General features: G+C 38.8%; 1 protein-coding gene across 2 annotated transcripts in view; it reads right to left on the bottom strand.

Moving 5' to 3' along the window:
- Window positions 1–1,078: 1,078 nt before the first annotated feature.
- LMNB1 (lamin B1) overlaps window positions 1,079–18,645 on the bottom strand; it is a gene marked incomplete at its 5' end in the record, with an annotated part of 66,373 nt that continues 48,806 nt past the window's right edge. Inside the window, 6 exons of one of the 2 annotated variants that reach the window (XM_082457868.1) lie at window positions 1,079–1,759; window positions 5,116–5,223; window positions 10,461–10,580; window positions 13,325–13,429; window positions 15,056–15,281; window positions 16,143–16,363. In XM_082457868.1, the coding sequence (XP_082313994.1) occupies window positions 1,718–1,759; window positions 5,116–5,223; window positions 10,461–10,580; window positions 13,325–13,429; window positions 15,056–15,281; window positions 16,143–16,363 (822 nt within the window). In that variant the 3' untranslated portion in view covers window positions 1,079–1,717. The remainder of the gene's footprint in view (window positions 1,760–5,115; window positions 5,224–10,460; window positions 10,581–13,324; window positions 13,430–15,055; window positions 15,282–16,142; window positions 16,364–18,645) is intronic. The other variant, XM_082457867.1, reaches the window with a different exon arrangement.

Here is an 18,645-nt window from a genome sequence, read left to right on the forward strand (position 1 = left end):
CTGGCAATAAAGTACCTAGAATGAATTTTGATGGCAAGAACCCTATCTTGTGGCAACACTTTTCACAACCAAGTTGGGCCATACCCTGCACTGCCATTCTCATTCTGAAGATAAATCTGTGTGGAGAAGTTATCATTTTATCTGCTTCACCAGACAGAATTTCTAACCCAGCATTTATCTTGTGTCTCCGACGGCATCAGAGAATGCAGTAAATCTGCAGAGCACAGTAATTCTGGGACTTTGTGAGTTATTTTCAAGTAAGTTGCTAGTCTTTGTGCAGCTTACTGCAGGAATATTTTAAGAGAAAAGCAAACACTGACTCTGGATTGGCTTCTGAATTGTTATCAACGGTTCATTCTAGGGATGGTTTGGATATTCTACTTTCTACAAGATGAACTAACTCACTTAGCTAAAGCAATCACAAGATAAATTCTCCAAATGCGTAAAAAATGACACCCTAGTTACCACCATACATAACTACTCCACACAGCACACACCTATTTTCTATCATTCATACTGTACTCCTTTTAATCAGTGTCTCTTCTGTATTTTAAAAGACAGTAAAACTAGATTCTAGAAGTATTACCTCCATTTTTTTCCTTTAAAAGGAGTGTCTTCCCCAATTTCTCCCACTGTCCCTAATGTTCCCAAATGGCTTTCTTAAAGAGATTTTGAAAGGTCTTATTGTTAATAAGCTGAAAAATATAAAGCACTGAGCATGGTGTCTGGCTCCAAAAAATTAGCATTATTATTGCTTTTATTAGTGCTATTATTAATGACAACAGAGTACTGAAAACAGGGGAGATCCCAAAATAGTTTGTGTGTTTATATTCCCCATTGTCAGAGCCTTAAAGAAAAATCTAGTTCAAACAAGAAGCCAAATTATTTTTATCAAAAGTAAAACTGAAACAACGCTTTTCTCCCCCAAAACATTTCTGAAGTTAAAAGACAGCAGATTAATATTAAAAACAGCTTTTTATTTGTTAATGTCACATAAGAAATTTAAGCAAGTTACACTATCTTAAAAAACACAACTAATGCGTTTTAGGAGAAACCCTTCCCTCCCCCCTCACCCCCCTCCCCCCATTCCCCTTGCAAATTAAGAATCTAAGAGAAGAAGTAACCATAAAACAAAGTTTTGTGGAATCCTTCATCCAGAGTGCTTACATGATGATTAGATTAATATTGCCTTCTTACAAAATTTCTCTTTTCTATTTAAAAAAAATTTTTGTAGCCTTGATAGTTTATTACAAAAAAATTCAGTACAAAAGTTCAATATATTGAAAAATGCTTTTCCCTTCCCTCACAGCACCGTTATATATAGCAGAGAATAATCAGAGCAGATTGCTAATCTAGATGGAGCAATCTTCAAACTAAACCCAGACACACAGTGGTTTATTTACCCTCCCCTCCTCATTAGAACTTAAAAAAAAACACACACATACAAAAAAAATGTCAAAAAATTTGAGGGACCCTTTTCAAACAGTACACAGTTCAGTGTCAATAATTCACATCTTGCAACAAAGTGTATGGATATGATTTCTTTTACAAAACGTTCAGTGTCAAAAAAGGAAATTAAGGCCATCAGATTCGCAGCTTAAAAATTCACATAAAGGAAATATAAAAATATTCTGTGCTTCTGAGAAGGCTCTGCACTGCATGTAGGTAAGGATTACCATATTTCTTTATTTTGAGGAAGACAGTTGACGTGAGAAGTTTACATAATTGCACAGCTTCTATTGGAACCTCTTGGGGCTCCCTGATGAGGAAAACAGAAAAAAGAATTAGTGCTAAGAAAATGGATCACGGTATTTTAAAATAAGGCAGAGATACTACAAATTCATTATTACCTAACTTCAAATGGATGTTTATTACTTCTCACTTATCCTTTTTAACCTTCTCTTATGGACTTCTCCCCTAGAATACTCCAACAAATTCCAGAACAGTGATTCTCAACTCTAGCTGCACATTCAGATCCTGAGGAGTTCTTAAAACAAAATTCTGACCTAGGTCCCTAGATCAATTAAATGAGAATTTCTGATTTCGGACTTCTCTTGTGGCACAGTGGTGAAGAATCCGCCTGCCAATGCAGGGGACAGGTTTGAGCCCTGGTCCGGGAAGATCCCACATGCCACCGAGCAGCTAAGCCCACGAGCCACAACTACTGAGCCTGTGCTCTAGAGCCCACAAGCCACAACTGCTGAGCCCGCATGCCACAACTACTGAAGCCCGCACACCTAGAGCCTGTGCTCCGCAACAAGAGAAGCCACTGCAATGAGAAGCCCGCACACCGCAACCAAGAGCAGCCCCCGCTCGCTTTAACTAGAGAAAACCCGCAAGCAGCAACAAAGACCCAACGCAGCCATAAATAAATAAATAAATAAATTTTAAAAAATAAATGAGAATTTCTCATTTAACTGGGGAAGAGTATTTATACGTAATTTTAAAACTCCCTAAGAGATTCTAATAAGCAGCTGAAGTTGAACACTCCTATTCAGTAACACCCTTTGGTAACTTAGGAAACAGGAGCTCAGTGGACGGCATTCTGAACAACCACATCAGGGAACACGGCTTGCTGGATCCTCAGCTTTCGTATCCTGAAGCATCTGCATTGGGTTCGTCTTCAAATGTGAAGTCAAAATGGCTCCCTCTATCCATTTCTTTATCACTCACTAATTCCTTAAAATCTCACAACACGACTGTGAAACACCACTTGACTAAACTGAAATTGGTTTCTTGAAGGTCAACCAGAAAGACTTCTAATCAACTCGAAAGGCCACTGGATTCATTCTCTAATATGAAGTCAAAATAGCTGATCCATCCTTCCACCGTCCCTCTTTTGAACTTTGATATCATTATTTCTTCTGATCACAAAAGCTAAAAACCTCGTACATCTTTGATTTTTTTTCTTCTCCCCCTCAAGTTCGGTCACTATGCCTTAATTAATGAATCTCTATTTGCATAGTCTCTCAGTGTGTCTGCAATCTCCCTTCTACAGTCATCCCTCTGATACTGTCTCAACTTCTCCTTGTTCCAAAGTGTGGAGAAGCTCCTTCCCTAGACATTCCAGACTATGCTGATTTAACACCAACCTCCCCACTTCACTTATCTCTCACTCACACCCTACAAACACAACTGGATGGACAGATATACTTGGTGCTCAAGTCTTGACATATACCCTGTGATGAATTAAAGATCATGATAAATTCTTTGCCACTCCTCCCATTATGAGGTGGAGACTATTTACCCTCCCCTGGAATTGAAGCTGGCCTATGACCTACCTTGACTAAGAGACTATGGGCCTTTAAGAAATCTAATGCTTTCCGTTTTCACTCTCTTGGAAGCCAGCTGCCATGTTGTAAAGAAGGTTGGGCTAAACCACCAAATGATAAGAAACCACATAGAAAAAGACATGGAGAACATTCCAGCCCCAGCCAAGCTTCCAGCTGAATGCAACTGCATGACTGACTTCACTCTCCATCGTGCGGAACAAATGAACTGCCCAGTTGAGCCCAGTCAAACCACAGAGTCATAGGAATTAAGAAATCAGTTTTAAGTCACTGAGTTTCAATTTAAGGTGGCCTCCTAATGTAGCAAAAGATAATTCAAACAACCACAGAACACTACCGTCTGCCTTCTAATACTCAAATAATTGCCCATCCTTCAAAATACTGGACAAGCCTATTTTCCAGAGATCTTCTCAACTGTTCTGGTGGCCTAAAGAGGCTTCTCCAGCATCTGACGTGCTACAACTCATGCTCTGAACCACTAGTCTGGCACCCTGAGATATCTCTTATGTTGTTATTTTACTTCCAGTCATCATAATGTTTCAAATAAGGGCAGGAAATGGATCTTGTACCTGTTTCTTGTTAAAGCCAAGTATAAAACACCTGTTCTTAAATATTCCTCCAAAATTTATGAGGAAGTATCCATGCCAAAAATTCATTCTACCATAACCCACCTCAAGTGGTTCTCAACTCTGGAGGCTGAACACATAAGAGAATGTTTATTTGGAGTAGGATTGGGGCTAATTAAGCAAAACAAACAGATTTATAAATCTGGAGACATGGTGATGACGTCTTATAAGGATAAGGGTAGGAATTTTGATGAATGATCAGACTTGAACAGCTTGAGAATATAAACTGAAGGCTCATTACTTATTAATAATTCCAATTTAATTAATTAAAATCAAATTTGGAGTTTCTTTATTTCAAGGACTCTCAAAAGTCCAAGCATCAGCTAAAATCTATCTTGCAATTAAATGATTAAAAACTTAAGACAGCAAGAATTTTGCTTCACACTGAAGTTGAACATTACTCTTTTTTCTTTTTTAAAATCAGGTAATGATTTTTTTTTTTAATTTAATTTAATTTATTTATTTTTTGGCTGTGTTGGGTCTTTGTTGCTGCACATGGGCTTTTCTCTCTAGTTGCAGCAAGCAGGGGCTACTCTTGGTTGCGGTGCATGGGCTTCTCATTGCAGTGGCTTCTCTTGTTGCAGAGCACGGGCTCTAGGCACATGGGCTTCAGTAGTTGCAGCGTGCGGGCTCAGTAGTTGTGGCTGGCGGGCTCTAGAGCACAGGCTCAGTAGTTGTGGCTCACAGGCTTAGTTGCTCTGCAGCATGTGGGATCTTCCCTGATCAGGGCTCAAACCCATGTCCCCAGCATTGGCAGGTGGATTCTTAACCACTGTGCCACCAGGGAAGTCCCTACTCTTTGTTTTTTTTAAGTTTATATGCAGATACCTGCTCCAATTTAGTCATCTAAACTCAATCAAAGAACCCTTCAATAAATAATTCTTAGCATGCATTCCAATCCATACATACTTATTTATGTGGCATACATGTCCTACCATAACATATTACATACATTATAAAACAAAAGACAAAACTGAAATTTGATATGAGAAATAAGTTTTAAAAAAGAAGTGCTAACATTTTCTTCCAGTACCCGAATGTACTGTATCTTGAAGATCCCCTCAGGAAAAACAAACCCCACTTGGTAGATCACTGACTTAGTTTATCAAGTAATAGGGAAAAAAACAAGCTCCACTATTGGTTTTGGTTTTCATGTAATTCTGTTAATAAAATTTAAAAGACATATATTAAAGTAATACCTGCTGGTGGAAAAGTTCTTCCTCGACAGCCACTTCAGCTGTTTCTTCCTCCTCCTCTTCCTCTTCAGGTATGGTTGTTTTGAAGACTGTACTTCTTTGAGCAACCTCCTAAACACAAGAGTTTGATTTAAGTTAAAACACTATACTTTGGGATTTCCCTGGTTGTGCAGTAGTTAAGAATCCGCCTGCCAATGTGGGGGACACGGGTTCGATCCCTGGTCCCGGAAGATCCCACATGCCGTGGAGCAGCTAAGCCCGTGTGCCACAACAAGGGAAGCCACCACAATGAGAAGCCCGCGCGCTGCAACGAAGAGTAGCCCCCGCTCACCACAACTAGAGGAAGCCGGCGCGCAGCAACAAAGACCAACGCAGCCAAAAATAAAAAATTAATTAATTAATTTAAAAAAACCCACTATACTTAAAAATCATGAAGACTGTGGGAGGGCGACATCTTTTCTTTGAGTAAATTTAAGAAACAGCATTCTTACATCAGGGACTTTTTTTTTTTTTTTTTAAGTGGCTCATCAGTAGCTTCAGCTACTGAACAGGAATCTTTGCATAATTAGTAGCAGTTCTTAGATTTTCAATATTCCCTGCAGGGAAGCTACTGGTATCCAATTTGAAATACCTGCTGAGAAGTTTCCACTGCTTTTTATCCCATTCTGTTACTAAGAATTCTGTAAATGATTTGCCACACTAAATTCTTTATAACACTCAACATGAATTCAGCTTAAAGATCTTGGCTCCTAGCAAAGAGAAGGTGCTAAATAAATGCTGAATAAAATGAAGTCAGAGGCTAACTGCTGTGCTCTCAGGGACCTCGGTGGCAAGAGGACCACCTGATGAGAGAGATGAAAAGGACAAACTTTCATTCCTTCAGCAGCTAGTTCCTCTTGAATGAAACAATCAAGACACAGGAACACTATTTACTAATAACATACTAGCGAAGTTCCAATGTACTCTGCACAAAAAAACAGATCTCCTATTATTCACTGGAGGCATAACAGAAAGTAACCATTTCCATTTTCTACTGAAAGGCGCAAATACAAATGACTTTCCTCTAGAGAATGCTGACTCGCACAAATGCAGCAGTGTTTCTGTTCAAGCACAAGGCTAACTTGATGATCTAGCAGCAAGTAAATGAGTGTGTCCTAGAGTGCTGCAGAGCATCTAATTGTACTCTGTACCATGCATGTCCTAAGGTTACTCAAAAAAGATAACTCCAGATGAAGACACTAAAATCATGTCAGTAAAAGCTTACCTGAAATTTAACACAGACCAGCTAGTTTAAAATGGCAGAGGAAGAAAACCAGAGAACAGTGACAGAGAAATGAGAGTTCTATTTACAACGTGTCCACATATATATTTTATAAATGAAGTAAGGTAGTACAGTAGTATTTTGTAGGGAATTTTGATTATTGTTGCACGGCCGAGGAAGATGGACCATTTTGAGTCTGAATTAGCCAGAAACTTCAATTCTGTGAGATCAGTCTGTGTTTATACACACAAATAGTCTTTTCACAAATAACATTTGCTTTAACCAAATTAGTACTAATAAAAAAGCATGTGAATCCTTAGATCAATTACAACTCTTTGAACTAAGATATCCATTGGGGGATGATGGCATACAAAACAGAAAAAAGATTCCCAAAAAGTTTTCGGAGTACCTAACTTCCCTCAACTCATCTTAAAATGAGGAAAGAAAAGTCAAATAAAATCTGTTATAGAATTCTCACATTTCAGCTTCTAGCAACTCATGACAGTGTATACATCCCATATGGAAACACTGGCTCTTAGAGCTCGTGATGAAACACCAGACTATGAGCCTCAAATGAGCTTAGAAAACAGCAACTTGCCCAACTTCATTAATTATGAATTACTTCAGCATAACTGACCTTAATGTAAGCCTGGTGTTAAGCACTTTTTCATTTGACAACATTTAAAAATCAGTTAATCTAATGCAGAAAGCCTGTATGGAATATAAGTGAGCTAAATAAATGTCGACAAATTTAAATAGAAAAATAATAAAACAAATTTAGAACCAAAAGTTGCTGGGAGGTTTAGGCCCAGGAAATTATTAGTCAAGGTGCTAAAAGACAAACGTCTTTACCAAAAAAACTCCTCTCAGCAAGACACCCAACACTATCAAGTGCCCTGGAAGGCACACATAAATGGTCTTTATCAACATGCCATGGGTCTGCCTGGGTAAAGCCCTGGGCACATAAAGGTACACCCATCTCCCCAGCAGTGCAGCAGGGCCAGCTAGCGCCAGCTCACGTGCTGCCTCTTCAACTCTGTTCTCAGTCACATCGTGTGGGTAGCCTGAAATCACCACAGTTCAGCAAATACTAAAATCAAGGCAGTTTTTGTTGATGAAGGAGCTGACTGTTAAACTAGAATATCTCTGTATACATAAGTGATCATCTCCATATACAAAAATTTCAGTGATGCCTATATTCTAGAAGGTACAGAGAGACTGCTTTATTTTTTATTTCCCTCATTAAAAAAACATTTTATTTTTCCATGGTGACATTTGCTGTTTTTCATCCCTAGGACCACCCCTCCCCGGCCATTTCTCAGTAAGAGCCCCCACTGTTACCTGGGTACCCTCTCTCCCATGGAGATGTGACATGTGTGTCACAAGCTGAGTGTGATCTAGCCATGGAGAAGGCTCAAGCTCTAACTCTGTTCTCTTGACTCCAGGAACTGGCTCAGAGGTGGGCACGTGACCCAGGCTGGTACTACGAGAGCAAAGCCCAGACGAGGACCGGACTAGGCACAATGCTCTTGCCCACGACAAGTAAACCTAGAATGATGCACCTCCGAGAGCAGCCAGCAGCTACCTTGCATCCGTGAGGGAGACACTCAGGAAACAGACAACAGAAAGATCCTTGGGGACACTGGGTGAGCCAATGGATCAAGTCCACTATCTCTGGATGGTTGGTTTTGTGAACTCATATATTCCCATTATTTTAAAGCCAGTTTAATTGGGTTTCCTGATATCGCCAATGTCTCAGCCAGAAAATATATGTAAAAAAATTAAACTGACTTAAGCCAATTACCTATAATCTTACAGGAAAGTGGTCTTTATGGTGGTAATTATGAATTATTATAAATACGGTCTGGGACCTATTAATAAACATGGTCTCACAAAATTAAATGAATAAATGCCAAAAGTACTTGCCTGACAATCACAGAAATAAGAACTGTATTCATAATACTTTCCTCATTTCTGACAGAGGTCACTTCATAGAGCCTAACAAGTAGAATGCAGAAGTTTATTAAAAGAACAGGAAAACAAACCAACCAAATAATCCATTATAGAATTCAGTGGTTTGAATTATGAAGGGAAACCTGAGCTTCATTCAGCTTAATTGAAACATCACTGGTAATACAACCTCCAGACATATCCCATGTCATGGCATCTACTTTTTCACTTGTATCTATTTTGTGCGCTTTTAAACTCGCTGTATTCCAAATATCCTCCTATAAGATCGTTTCTAACTTGGAACATATTTTCACACAGAAAAAGGTGGTGACAAGATTCCATGGTTCACGAAAACCTATTTCATCTACCATGTCCCCTTAAAACCGTGCTTTTCAATCTGGGCAAATCGCCACTCGTAACACTGTTTTGAAAGAGACATGTATTCTGCCAGTTTCAGATGTCGAAGGAACTACCAGCATAGGAGCTGCAGTAATTTCAGCACTTGGGCAGCAGCACCGGTGACAACTGGGAAGAATTCCAAAGTGCCGAAGGCAAAAAGCAAGCAGGGCTCCACACAGAGAACAGGAGGAGATTCGGCTCCTCGAAGTCTGTGAATTCTGGAAGGCATCTGTAAACGCCCATACCCTGAGAACCTAGCAAGTATTTGGAGGTGAACTGTACTGAGGTTTACAGTGGAAAACATCAGATGCCCTTTCATTTTCAGCCTCAGTCTGAGATCAAGGGCATTCTGCATTCAGCAGACAGTGAATTCCTTACTAAGAGCAGTCTAAACACCAGCAGATGGCTGGGCAGAGGACTTCTCGTATGCAAACACCTCGGACCCCCAGAATGAATGCTATTAATTACACTTTATTTCTCTGAACTTAAGGTCCATGTTTGATTTTCCTAAAATTTTATCCAGTAATTTCTCATTAAGTGCCAGGAAAAATCAGAACAGGTCCTTGCCCTTGACATGCTTATTACTCTAGTGAGAGAGGACAACGTGACAAGCTAGACAAGGTCTGTGCCTGGCACTATGGGAGCAGAGAAGGAACCCCCAAGGAGATGCTGTACTTTGACCTGAAACCACGCCATCCTTTGAAGACACTTTCATCTCTTGGTATGTGTGCGTGGCTGGGGGAATTTGGGAGTGTCTTTATGTGACAGTGGGGGTAGGTAAGGTTCTTTGACAAGAGTTCTAGGACTGACGTGTTGAAAATATACACATCAAGCAAATGTACACTCCACAATCCTTAAACTCAGTTTCAACAGCATGTTGAAAGCCAGTAACAAGGTTAATAACATAAGCATTTACTAGTGGCCAGATACTATTCTGACCATTTCCCAAGGATTGTCTCATTTATATTATTCTCATTATATTATTATCTTATTATTATTATCTCCATTTTAAAATGATGAAACTAAGAGAGGTGAAGGAACTTACCCAAAGTCACAAAGTCACTGGGCAGTGAAGACAGAAACAGGACACAGACTGACTCTGGAACCTGTGCTAACAACCAGAACTACAAGACACTCATAGTTCATTCCTAAAACCTGGAGTTAGCATCACTTTCATTGACTCAGCAGCCTTGGTCTGATTTAAGCAATCAGTTACTTCACATTTAAATTTGATTTTTGAAAAGAAATCACACTTGCATGATGAACTCTCAGGTGAAACTGACACTGTGGTACGAACATAGAGAACAGTCTGGTGGTTGCCAAGGGGGTGGGGGTTGGGGGAGGGATGGAGTGGGAGGGTGGGATGAGCAGATGCAAACTATTATATATAAAACAGATAAACAACAAGGTCCTATTGCATAGCACAGGGAACTATATTCAATATCCTATGATAAACCATAATGGAAAAGTATTTTAAAAAAAGAATGTACACAGGAATTCCCCGGCAGGCCAGTGGTTAGGACTCCGCGTTCTCACTGCCAGCGGCCGGGTTCAATCCCTGGTTGGGGAACTAAGATCCCACAGGCTGCGTGGCGTGGCCAAAAAAAAAAAATGTACATCTATGTATAACTGAATCACTCTGCCGTACAGCAGTAATTAACACAACATTGTAAGTCAACTATACTTCAATGAAGAAAAAAAAACTGACACTGTGGTGGTACCGATAAAATGACCATACCTCTCCCTGAGAATTTTTCAATATAACCTTCACATCTTCGCCAGTGCCCCAAGAGTTCTGGTTCTTCCAGATGAGGTCGGTGGGAGGACTGGCTGTGACACCGGCATTTGCAGCCCAGATCTAGAAAGAAAAAAGGAAATCAGTCTACACAGAGCCCAGCTCTCCCATGTGCCAATAACAACATAATGATGAGACTTTAACACCTTGTAAGAGGACTGATTCTAAAAGTTCCAGAATTATGGCCTAGCTTTAGACTTGCCATATTAACTAGCTGTATATCCCATAGAGCTTAGCTAGGCCTCAGCTTCCCAGTCTGATAAATAAAAATGTTGACACACAGGACTCTGAAGTGAAGTTGCCTAGATTCACATCCTAGCTCACCTACATGCCAGCTCACCTTGAGCAAGCTACCTTACTTACCCTCCAATGGGACAGAAATGGTACTGATAATACACGGGACTGTTGTGAAGAAAAATGATTACCCACATGGAGGAGATGGCTGACTCAATGAATATAAGCTCTCACTGTTAGCATTCTATTATTCTACGGGTTTCATGAGCCATCCTTCCTTCCATCCTTCATGAGCCTTCTACCCCTTCCAATGGTATCCTCCAGCTGCCTATAGCAGGAATTGAGATGACTAACTTCTCTCAAAAGCTCTGCAGCAGACAGCCTATCTAGAATATTCTAATGGAAAGTGGTATATATCCAACCAGAGACAGTGTCATAATACCCCAGTGTCTGAGTCTGAATTCCAAAAAGAATTCAGGAAACAGACAAATAACCCATTATTCATTGGAAAATATGACTGCTACAGAAATAGGCAAAAGAAACAGAAAGAGTTCCCTTTTCATAAGCAGGGAAATTCTGCAACATTTTTTATGTATTTACTGGCAGAAGAGCATTGGTAGAACAGAGAACACTTGAGAGTTAGAAAACCTGGGTTTGTATCATGGACGTAACACTACACCTCTACAAACCTCTATGTCCTCACCTGTAGGGACACTACTACCAGTCCTGATCTTTCTAAAAGACCATATGAAAAGAGACAGCAAAGTTTTGTACTCCATAAATTGTCTTGCAATATAAAGGGCCATATGATGGCAGAATGAAGACTGGAGATAGTATAAGCAGGTGTTTTTTTAAATGGGGAGAAAACCTTATCAATTACTAATAAGGAGAGACCCCTTCCTCTTAAAGTGCTCACTTGAAGCTTCCAGATCTTCCATCACCATTATAAATGGAAAGGGGCAAGGAGCATTACTAGGATAAAACTGAAAAGAGAACTGGATCTGGGCTGACTTTCAGGTTATGTGGAATGTTAATCTAACCTCAAGCTATACTTTTCACTAGTCCATATGGAATCATACAGTTGGTTTAGTGTTTAATAATAATCGTAACACGTCAGTAACCTTACTGGGTAATTTAACCTAAAACTAATATGTCCTAGAGCTGTGTCGTTCAATATGGTAGCCATATGTGGCTTGTGAGCACTTGAAACACGGCTAGTCCCAACTGAGGTGTGCTGTAAGGGTATCTCGAAGTGTCAAGATTTAGTTTAAAAAAAAAAAAGGGACTTCCCTGGTGGTCCAGTGGTTTAGACTCCACGCTCCCAAAGCAGGGGGCCCGGGTTCGATCCCTGGTCAGGGAACTAGATCCCGCATGCCGCAACTAAGATCCTGCATGCCACAACTAAATATCCCGCATGCTGCAACGAAGATCCTGTGGGCCGCAACTAAGACCCAGTGCAGCCAAATAAATAAATAAATAGATTTTTTTTTAAAGTGATCTAATAACTTTTATATTCATCAGATGTTGAAATGATAATATTTTAGATACATTGGGTTAAATTTAAAACATGGTTCTAAAGTTAATTTCACATTTTTCTTTTTCACTTGTTTTTAATGTGGCTACAAGAAAATTTAAAATTACATAGTAGTTCCCTTACTTCTGTTCTGGAGTTTTAAACTGATCTTTGCTATTGCCCTGCCTTGTACAATTTTACAGAAATATCACTTATGATTACCACATTCCAAAGAGCTTCTTAACACATTTATGCCAGCTACCAAAGGAAAAAAAAATGCCTTACATTTTTTTATGTGAAAATTGAGTTCTCCACTAGACCTATAGAATATATATATCTATTTAGTCACTGAGGAACTGTATCCAGTGGAAAAAGCAGATGATTGGCATAGTGGTTTTATACTTTTAAAGAGATAAAGGGCACGCTCAAATCTGAATCTTCTGAATTAAAAATGTCAGATTCTTTCCATCACATTATGCAGCTTCTGTAAGACACATAATAGGACTGAGCAATTTTCTCTCACTACAATAATTACTAAAGAGAAGAAAAGATAGCATGGTTAGGATATCTGTTCCAATTTTTACCCGTTATTACAAAATTAGCATCTGATATTTTCACAATGTGGTGGCAAGTTCTATGAATACACTTTTTAAAAGAGAAGTTCTAACCTGTTTGAGCCTTTGATCTTAAACACTTAGTAAGGTCTGTATCAATCATAAAATCTTAAACATGAATTTAATATTTTTAAAAAGGAATTGACAAAAGGAGATAGTCACCTCAACTTCTTTAGGGATGGGGGGGTGTCAGCTGTTAATTTCTACTGGAGTAGATAAAATAAAAATAATTCAAAGGTCAATTCTTTCACTTTTAATAGTCAATTACCACTCTCAATAACAAAGAATTTTTAAAATCTTTAATAGCACTTTAATTCCCTAATAATGTCAAAAACATTTTAATGCACATTTTTAAAATGCTTCTCTTTAAGCCAAAATGGTTTTAATTACTTTAACTTTTGGTTAAGACAATGAAGTTAAATTAAATGATGACTAAATTAACTTACTGTAACAGTCTGGCCTGCCTTCAGCACATATCTTGAGGTATATTTGTAACTGACTGATGTGTCTCCAATTTTTCTGATCATCTCCCAGCCTCCCATTGGTTGATCCTATTGAAAGAACAAAATAAAACAAGGTCACTTCAAATATACAAAAAGTTATGGAGTAATCAAATAAATCAATCCACAGGCAGTTAAACTAAGACAACTTTACGACTGTCTTCCCATGGTTCATATTTTCCTACTATGAAAAGAAAACATGGTTTTGTCATTCAGCAAAACAGAAACTTTGACAATGCTGCAGTTTTAATTATTAAGGTGTTTAATTTTAAAGAGGACAAAACTGCAAGAAAAGGGATGTGAACCAAATTAAATGGTGATATTCAACGCTAGAACAGGTATATAATTTAAATTTACAATATAATCTAGCTTCATAACCACCATTATAAACATCTAATTTTTGATTGCTTTAAGCTTTTAAAATATACACACATAAAGCTTGGAAAGAGAAGGAAGAAAATATGCCTTTTTTCTTCTCCATCTGTACCACTTCTGCCCATATTTAACTCCTACCTTAAAGCATAAGGGGCTCAAAAATGGTCAGTGACATAATGAGCCAGTCCCAAGCGCTGGCTCTCAACGCTAGCCCGCAGGCTGCCCAGAGCTGCCTGACTCTCCTGAGGAACCGTGCAGGGTATTAAAGCAATTAGCTGAATTAATTTATTTATATCCATCTCTAACTCAAAGACAGGAGTAAACAAGGCTGAGAGCCAGCTCCAGAATAGCTCCACAAAGCACAGCAACGCCTTTTGAAAAACAGCCAAACTACTGCAATGGAGTAGCAGAGGCTACTCTGTTCTTTAGTTTCTAAAGTCATGACTAAGAGGGCTTAGAACCTATTGTCTTCCATATCAGAACTGCTAAAGCTCCTTTGCCCATCCAAAGTATTTATTCATCCACATGCAAGATAGTTTCAATAGCTTTGGTGAGAAAAGGAGTGATTTTACAAACATTTTACAAATCCTGAACATGCTTCTGGAAGTGACATCCACCCCACTGCATCCCCACTACACCCCAGACCTGCCTTCCTCTGGCATCACCTGATAACCCCTTCACGACCCCAGCTCAATGATGCCTAGCCAGGGTCTTCCCAAGACCTCCACTACTGAGCTCTCGAAAGCTCCAGCGCAAAAGTTCAGGATTCCCTGCTATGAATATTTTATGTTTACTTTTAAACAAATAATTTCAATATAGGGCTTCATACTAGTCTTGATATAAATTAAATCAGTACTATTCATTCATTTATTTAGAGAGAAAAACACTCCCTACACGTGTCCGACTCTGGGCTCATACTTCCTTCCTTCCATAAAATTAACAGCTGGGAAAGAATATCTACCATCTATACCCATAATCTAACTTCTTCACAAATCTGGCTAGGACAGGGAATATTAATAATTCATCCTTAGGAAGGCCACAGTGACAAAATGACCAGATGTGAAAAAAAGCCCTCGCTCTCTAAAGAAGAGCTAAAGAATAAAATCTTTAAACTACTAAGCGCACCATCCCTCTTCCTCCTCCTATTTAAATTTATACTACACTTCATGAATTTAGGTTAAAAAGGAGAGGGAAACTCTTATTCCACGAAGACTGAATCCAAATAAAGGCTGAGGAGTTATTAAAATTGCAAGACACCAATCAGCAAAGCCATGCTGGACAAAAAGGGGTCTGTGTTTCCACCTGTTCGGAAGTGTTCTTCAAGCGGATAAATTTCCCATCGACATCTATCTCTTCAATGCAGACATTCCCAGTGGCTGAGGCAGAATGAGAGATGCTGACACTACTGCTGGCCTCGGATTCTTCCACGTCCACTCTCTTCCGCTTCCCTCTGGTTGTACGCACGCTGCGACTCGAGGATGCGCGTGATACTGTCACACGGGAAGAAGGGCTCGGAGAGAGCTTCAATCTACATGGAGGAATAAAACACTCCAATTATGAAACGCATATGCCCTTCCTACCTTAAAAAAAAGGATATTAATATCCTGCACATGCATTACTAAAGCAAAACATTAATGACAATCTGTTAGACAAAGCCAACATACATCTTAACGAAGAGAAACTTATTTGTGCTACAATGCCTACTGTCGTAATACTTTTTTTTCTCTTTAAAAAAGTATTATTTGAATGTTTGAGGTAGGAATAGACTATAACCATAATGCAGGAAGTTTGGAAAACCAGGGGGTGGGGAGATGAGGGGAGGACATTGGGGTGAACATGTCATCTACCACCACCCTACCACAACCCCTGTTACATTCAGTATACTTTCCTTAAGTTTTTCATACCTGCATTTTCTTTTTACAAAATTACAATCACAATGTATACAATACTGAAATTAAATGGCTTTTATTCTAAATAAGGCACTTTCCCTTTGGAACTTTTTTCTCAGAAAAGGTATAAAAGGATTAATACACTAACCAGATTTGAAAAATAAGTATAAAGTCTCTTTCAGCAAATCTGATATTTTGCAACATATTAAAATTATCATTTTAAATCTCAAAGGAAAGACTCTATCCTGACACAGTTCAACTCTATCCTGACAGAGTTCAGCATTTAAAATAATAAGACTGCTTGAACATCTTCTACTGTTGAGGTAAAAGTATGATCTATTACTACCTATCTCTACAGCTAGGTATTAAAAGAAACAAGAAAATATTTAAAGTTGCCTTAATTGTTAAAAAAAACCAAAAAACCTATTTACTTTTCTTTAAATAGAAAGGATGGGGGCAAAAAGCGGACTATGAGGTAGGGTGACAACTAAGTTACTCACCTCTCTTCTTCGCCTTCTAAGAGCTTCCTGTACGCACTGATTTCCATGTCCAGGGCCAACTTTACATCAAGAAGTTGTTCATAATCGTTCAGCTGTTGCTGCATCTGATCCCGGATTTCCGCCATCTCTCTCTCTTTGTCAGACAGCATGCGGCGAGAGTTGTCTCTTTCTTTAGCAAGCAAGTCCTCCAACTCTTGAATCCTCTCCAAACATGCTCTAGACTTAAGATTCAAGGGAACACATTTACTTTCTAGGAACATTCCAACATTAGCACAAGGCAGCTATTCTAAACTATTTCCTGGACTGGAACAAATCCAATCTCTGACACCAGAATCCAAGAAAATTTTTATTTTAAGAAATTAAAAACCAAAATTTCTCCAATACAAGATACAGCCCTCAGGAAAGTTTTATCTTATAAAAAGGCTAGAAAAAGATATATTCATCAAATGTGTCATAAATGTACATATAATTTTTCTTTACTTGACCAAATAAAACAAAATTGTAAGCTGTGGTTTTAGTAAAAGTCAAGTCTGGCTCCCCTACAAACCGTTTAGCTCAAAAGTATAAAGTAACAAAAGTAAAGAATTAAAAGATAGAAAACTCATTGACAAAAGAAACCTAGTATCTTATGGAGAATTGCTGCAACTATTCAGAAACTGAAGAAAAGTGATTCCGGTTACCACTTTAGAACTGTTGTTCTTTCCCACGCTCAATCAGCATGCAAAGACTATATGATATACGGTAGTCTGGAAATATTATTGTAAACATAGAAACTTCATATTTGGTATTAAAAAAATGAAAAATCACACATCCTATACCAGAAGGTTCATCTTAGAAACGCTGTGGTTCACTAGGTATTATTCATCTGTATTTCTCCAAGACAGAATTCATCTCCATAACCTCAGAAAATTACAAAGGTAATCAACTCAGAAAGACTGATGTATAGCTTAGGCCCTTAAATCACAAGTACCTGCGCATCAAAGCAGGAGAGAAAGGGCACATACTGTGCAAAAGTTAAATCGAGAAGGCTAAAGATAAAAAGGAGCTCTATGTTATGCAGAAACACTACACTCCAGGTTAGTGAATTTATTTCTCACAGGGGTACAGATTAAAAAATTTGAAACTGCTTTGCATGTATACTGGGGCTGGACGAATAGGTAAACGGGATGGCAGAAACCAGGTTTCTTACTCTCAGAGAGCAGTTACAGGTAAGCAAGGAAGGAAGCCTAAAGTGAACCCAGTGGTACAGGGTTAGAGTCAGAGACATATGTATAAACTCTTGGTTACCTTACTATAAACACAAGTGGACACAGATACAATTACAGATAAATGTGTAAACATGGGTTAGCATATACACATTTATTACCTAGCTCTGCCCACAAGCAGGCCTAGAAGCAATGACACCCCAATACCAATGAGCATACTCAGTGCCCAGATCTTAATTTCTAGATGCCACTCTCCAATAAAAAGAACGAGGGCCACTTGCAGAAATAGCTGATTCTACTGCTGGAGCAGGGAAAATACAAGATGAGACTAGAGCATCTTATAGAACCAGAAAGTAAAGAAGTGCTCAAAAAAAGGGGGAACATGGTAGCCAATCTGACAGAACTCCTTATAGCCAAAGCTAGAACAATCTGAGCCAATAAAACAATGTAGTATTTGATTACAGCCCATATTATAAAAACATTTCCATGAGTCCATACTGATATAAACAAATGAATGAATAAATAAATATACAAATAGGGGGAAAAAAAGATGAATCTTTACAAAAGAATTCCATTTAACAAAGGTAAATACTTTCTTCAGGATGTGGAGCTAAATTCCTGCCCTTTACCCTTGAGAGTGGGATGGACTTAGTGACTTGCTTCCCAAGAACAGAGTATGGAAAGGCAAAAATAGTAACTTAACAGTGGAGAAACCTGGCAAACACCGTCTTAATCAATGATGAGGGTTAACATCACCAGTGACGTTGTGTGTATGTCACGTAATCCCTGATATGATGTAACAAGAAGGGCACTTAAAATCCGTAACCCCAGGCTGATCATGAGAAAAGCACCAGACAAACTTAGATTGGGGGACAGTCTACAGGACACCTGGCCAGTTCTTCTCAAGACTGTCAAGGTCATGAAAAACAAAGAAAGCCTAAGAAACTGTCACAGACCACAGGAGACTTACAGAGACCTGTGGTATCCCAAAACACAAAAACTACAGTAATAGAAAATCTGGTAAAATCCAAACAGCCTAGAGTCTAGTTGATAGTAACGTACCAATGTCAGTGTCTTAGTTTTGACAAATGAACCACAGTCACCTAAGATGCTAACAATGGGGGAAAACTCAGGGAGGGAGATAGGGGAACTGTCTGTACCAGCTTTCTAACTTTTCTGTAAATCTACAATTATGCCAAAATAAAAAGGTTATTTAAAAAATAATCAACCAGGGACTTCCCTGGTGGCGCAGTGGTTAAAAATCCGCCTGCTAATGCAGGGGGCTTCAATCCCTGGTC

Source organism: Balaenoptera physalus (assembly GCF_965194825.1).
Source record: "Balaenoptera physalus genome assembly, chromosome: 3".
Lineage (NCBI taxonomy): Eukaryota > Metazoa > Chordata > Mammalia > Artiodactyla > Balaenopteridae > Balaenoptera > Balaenoptera physalus.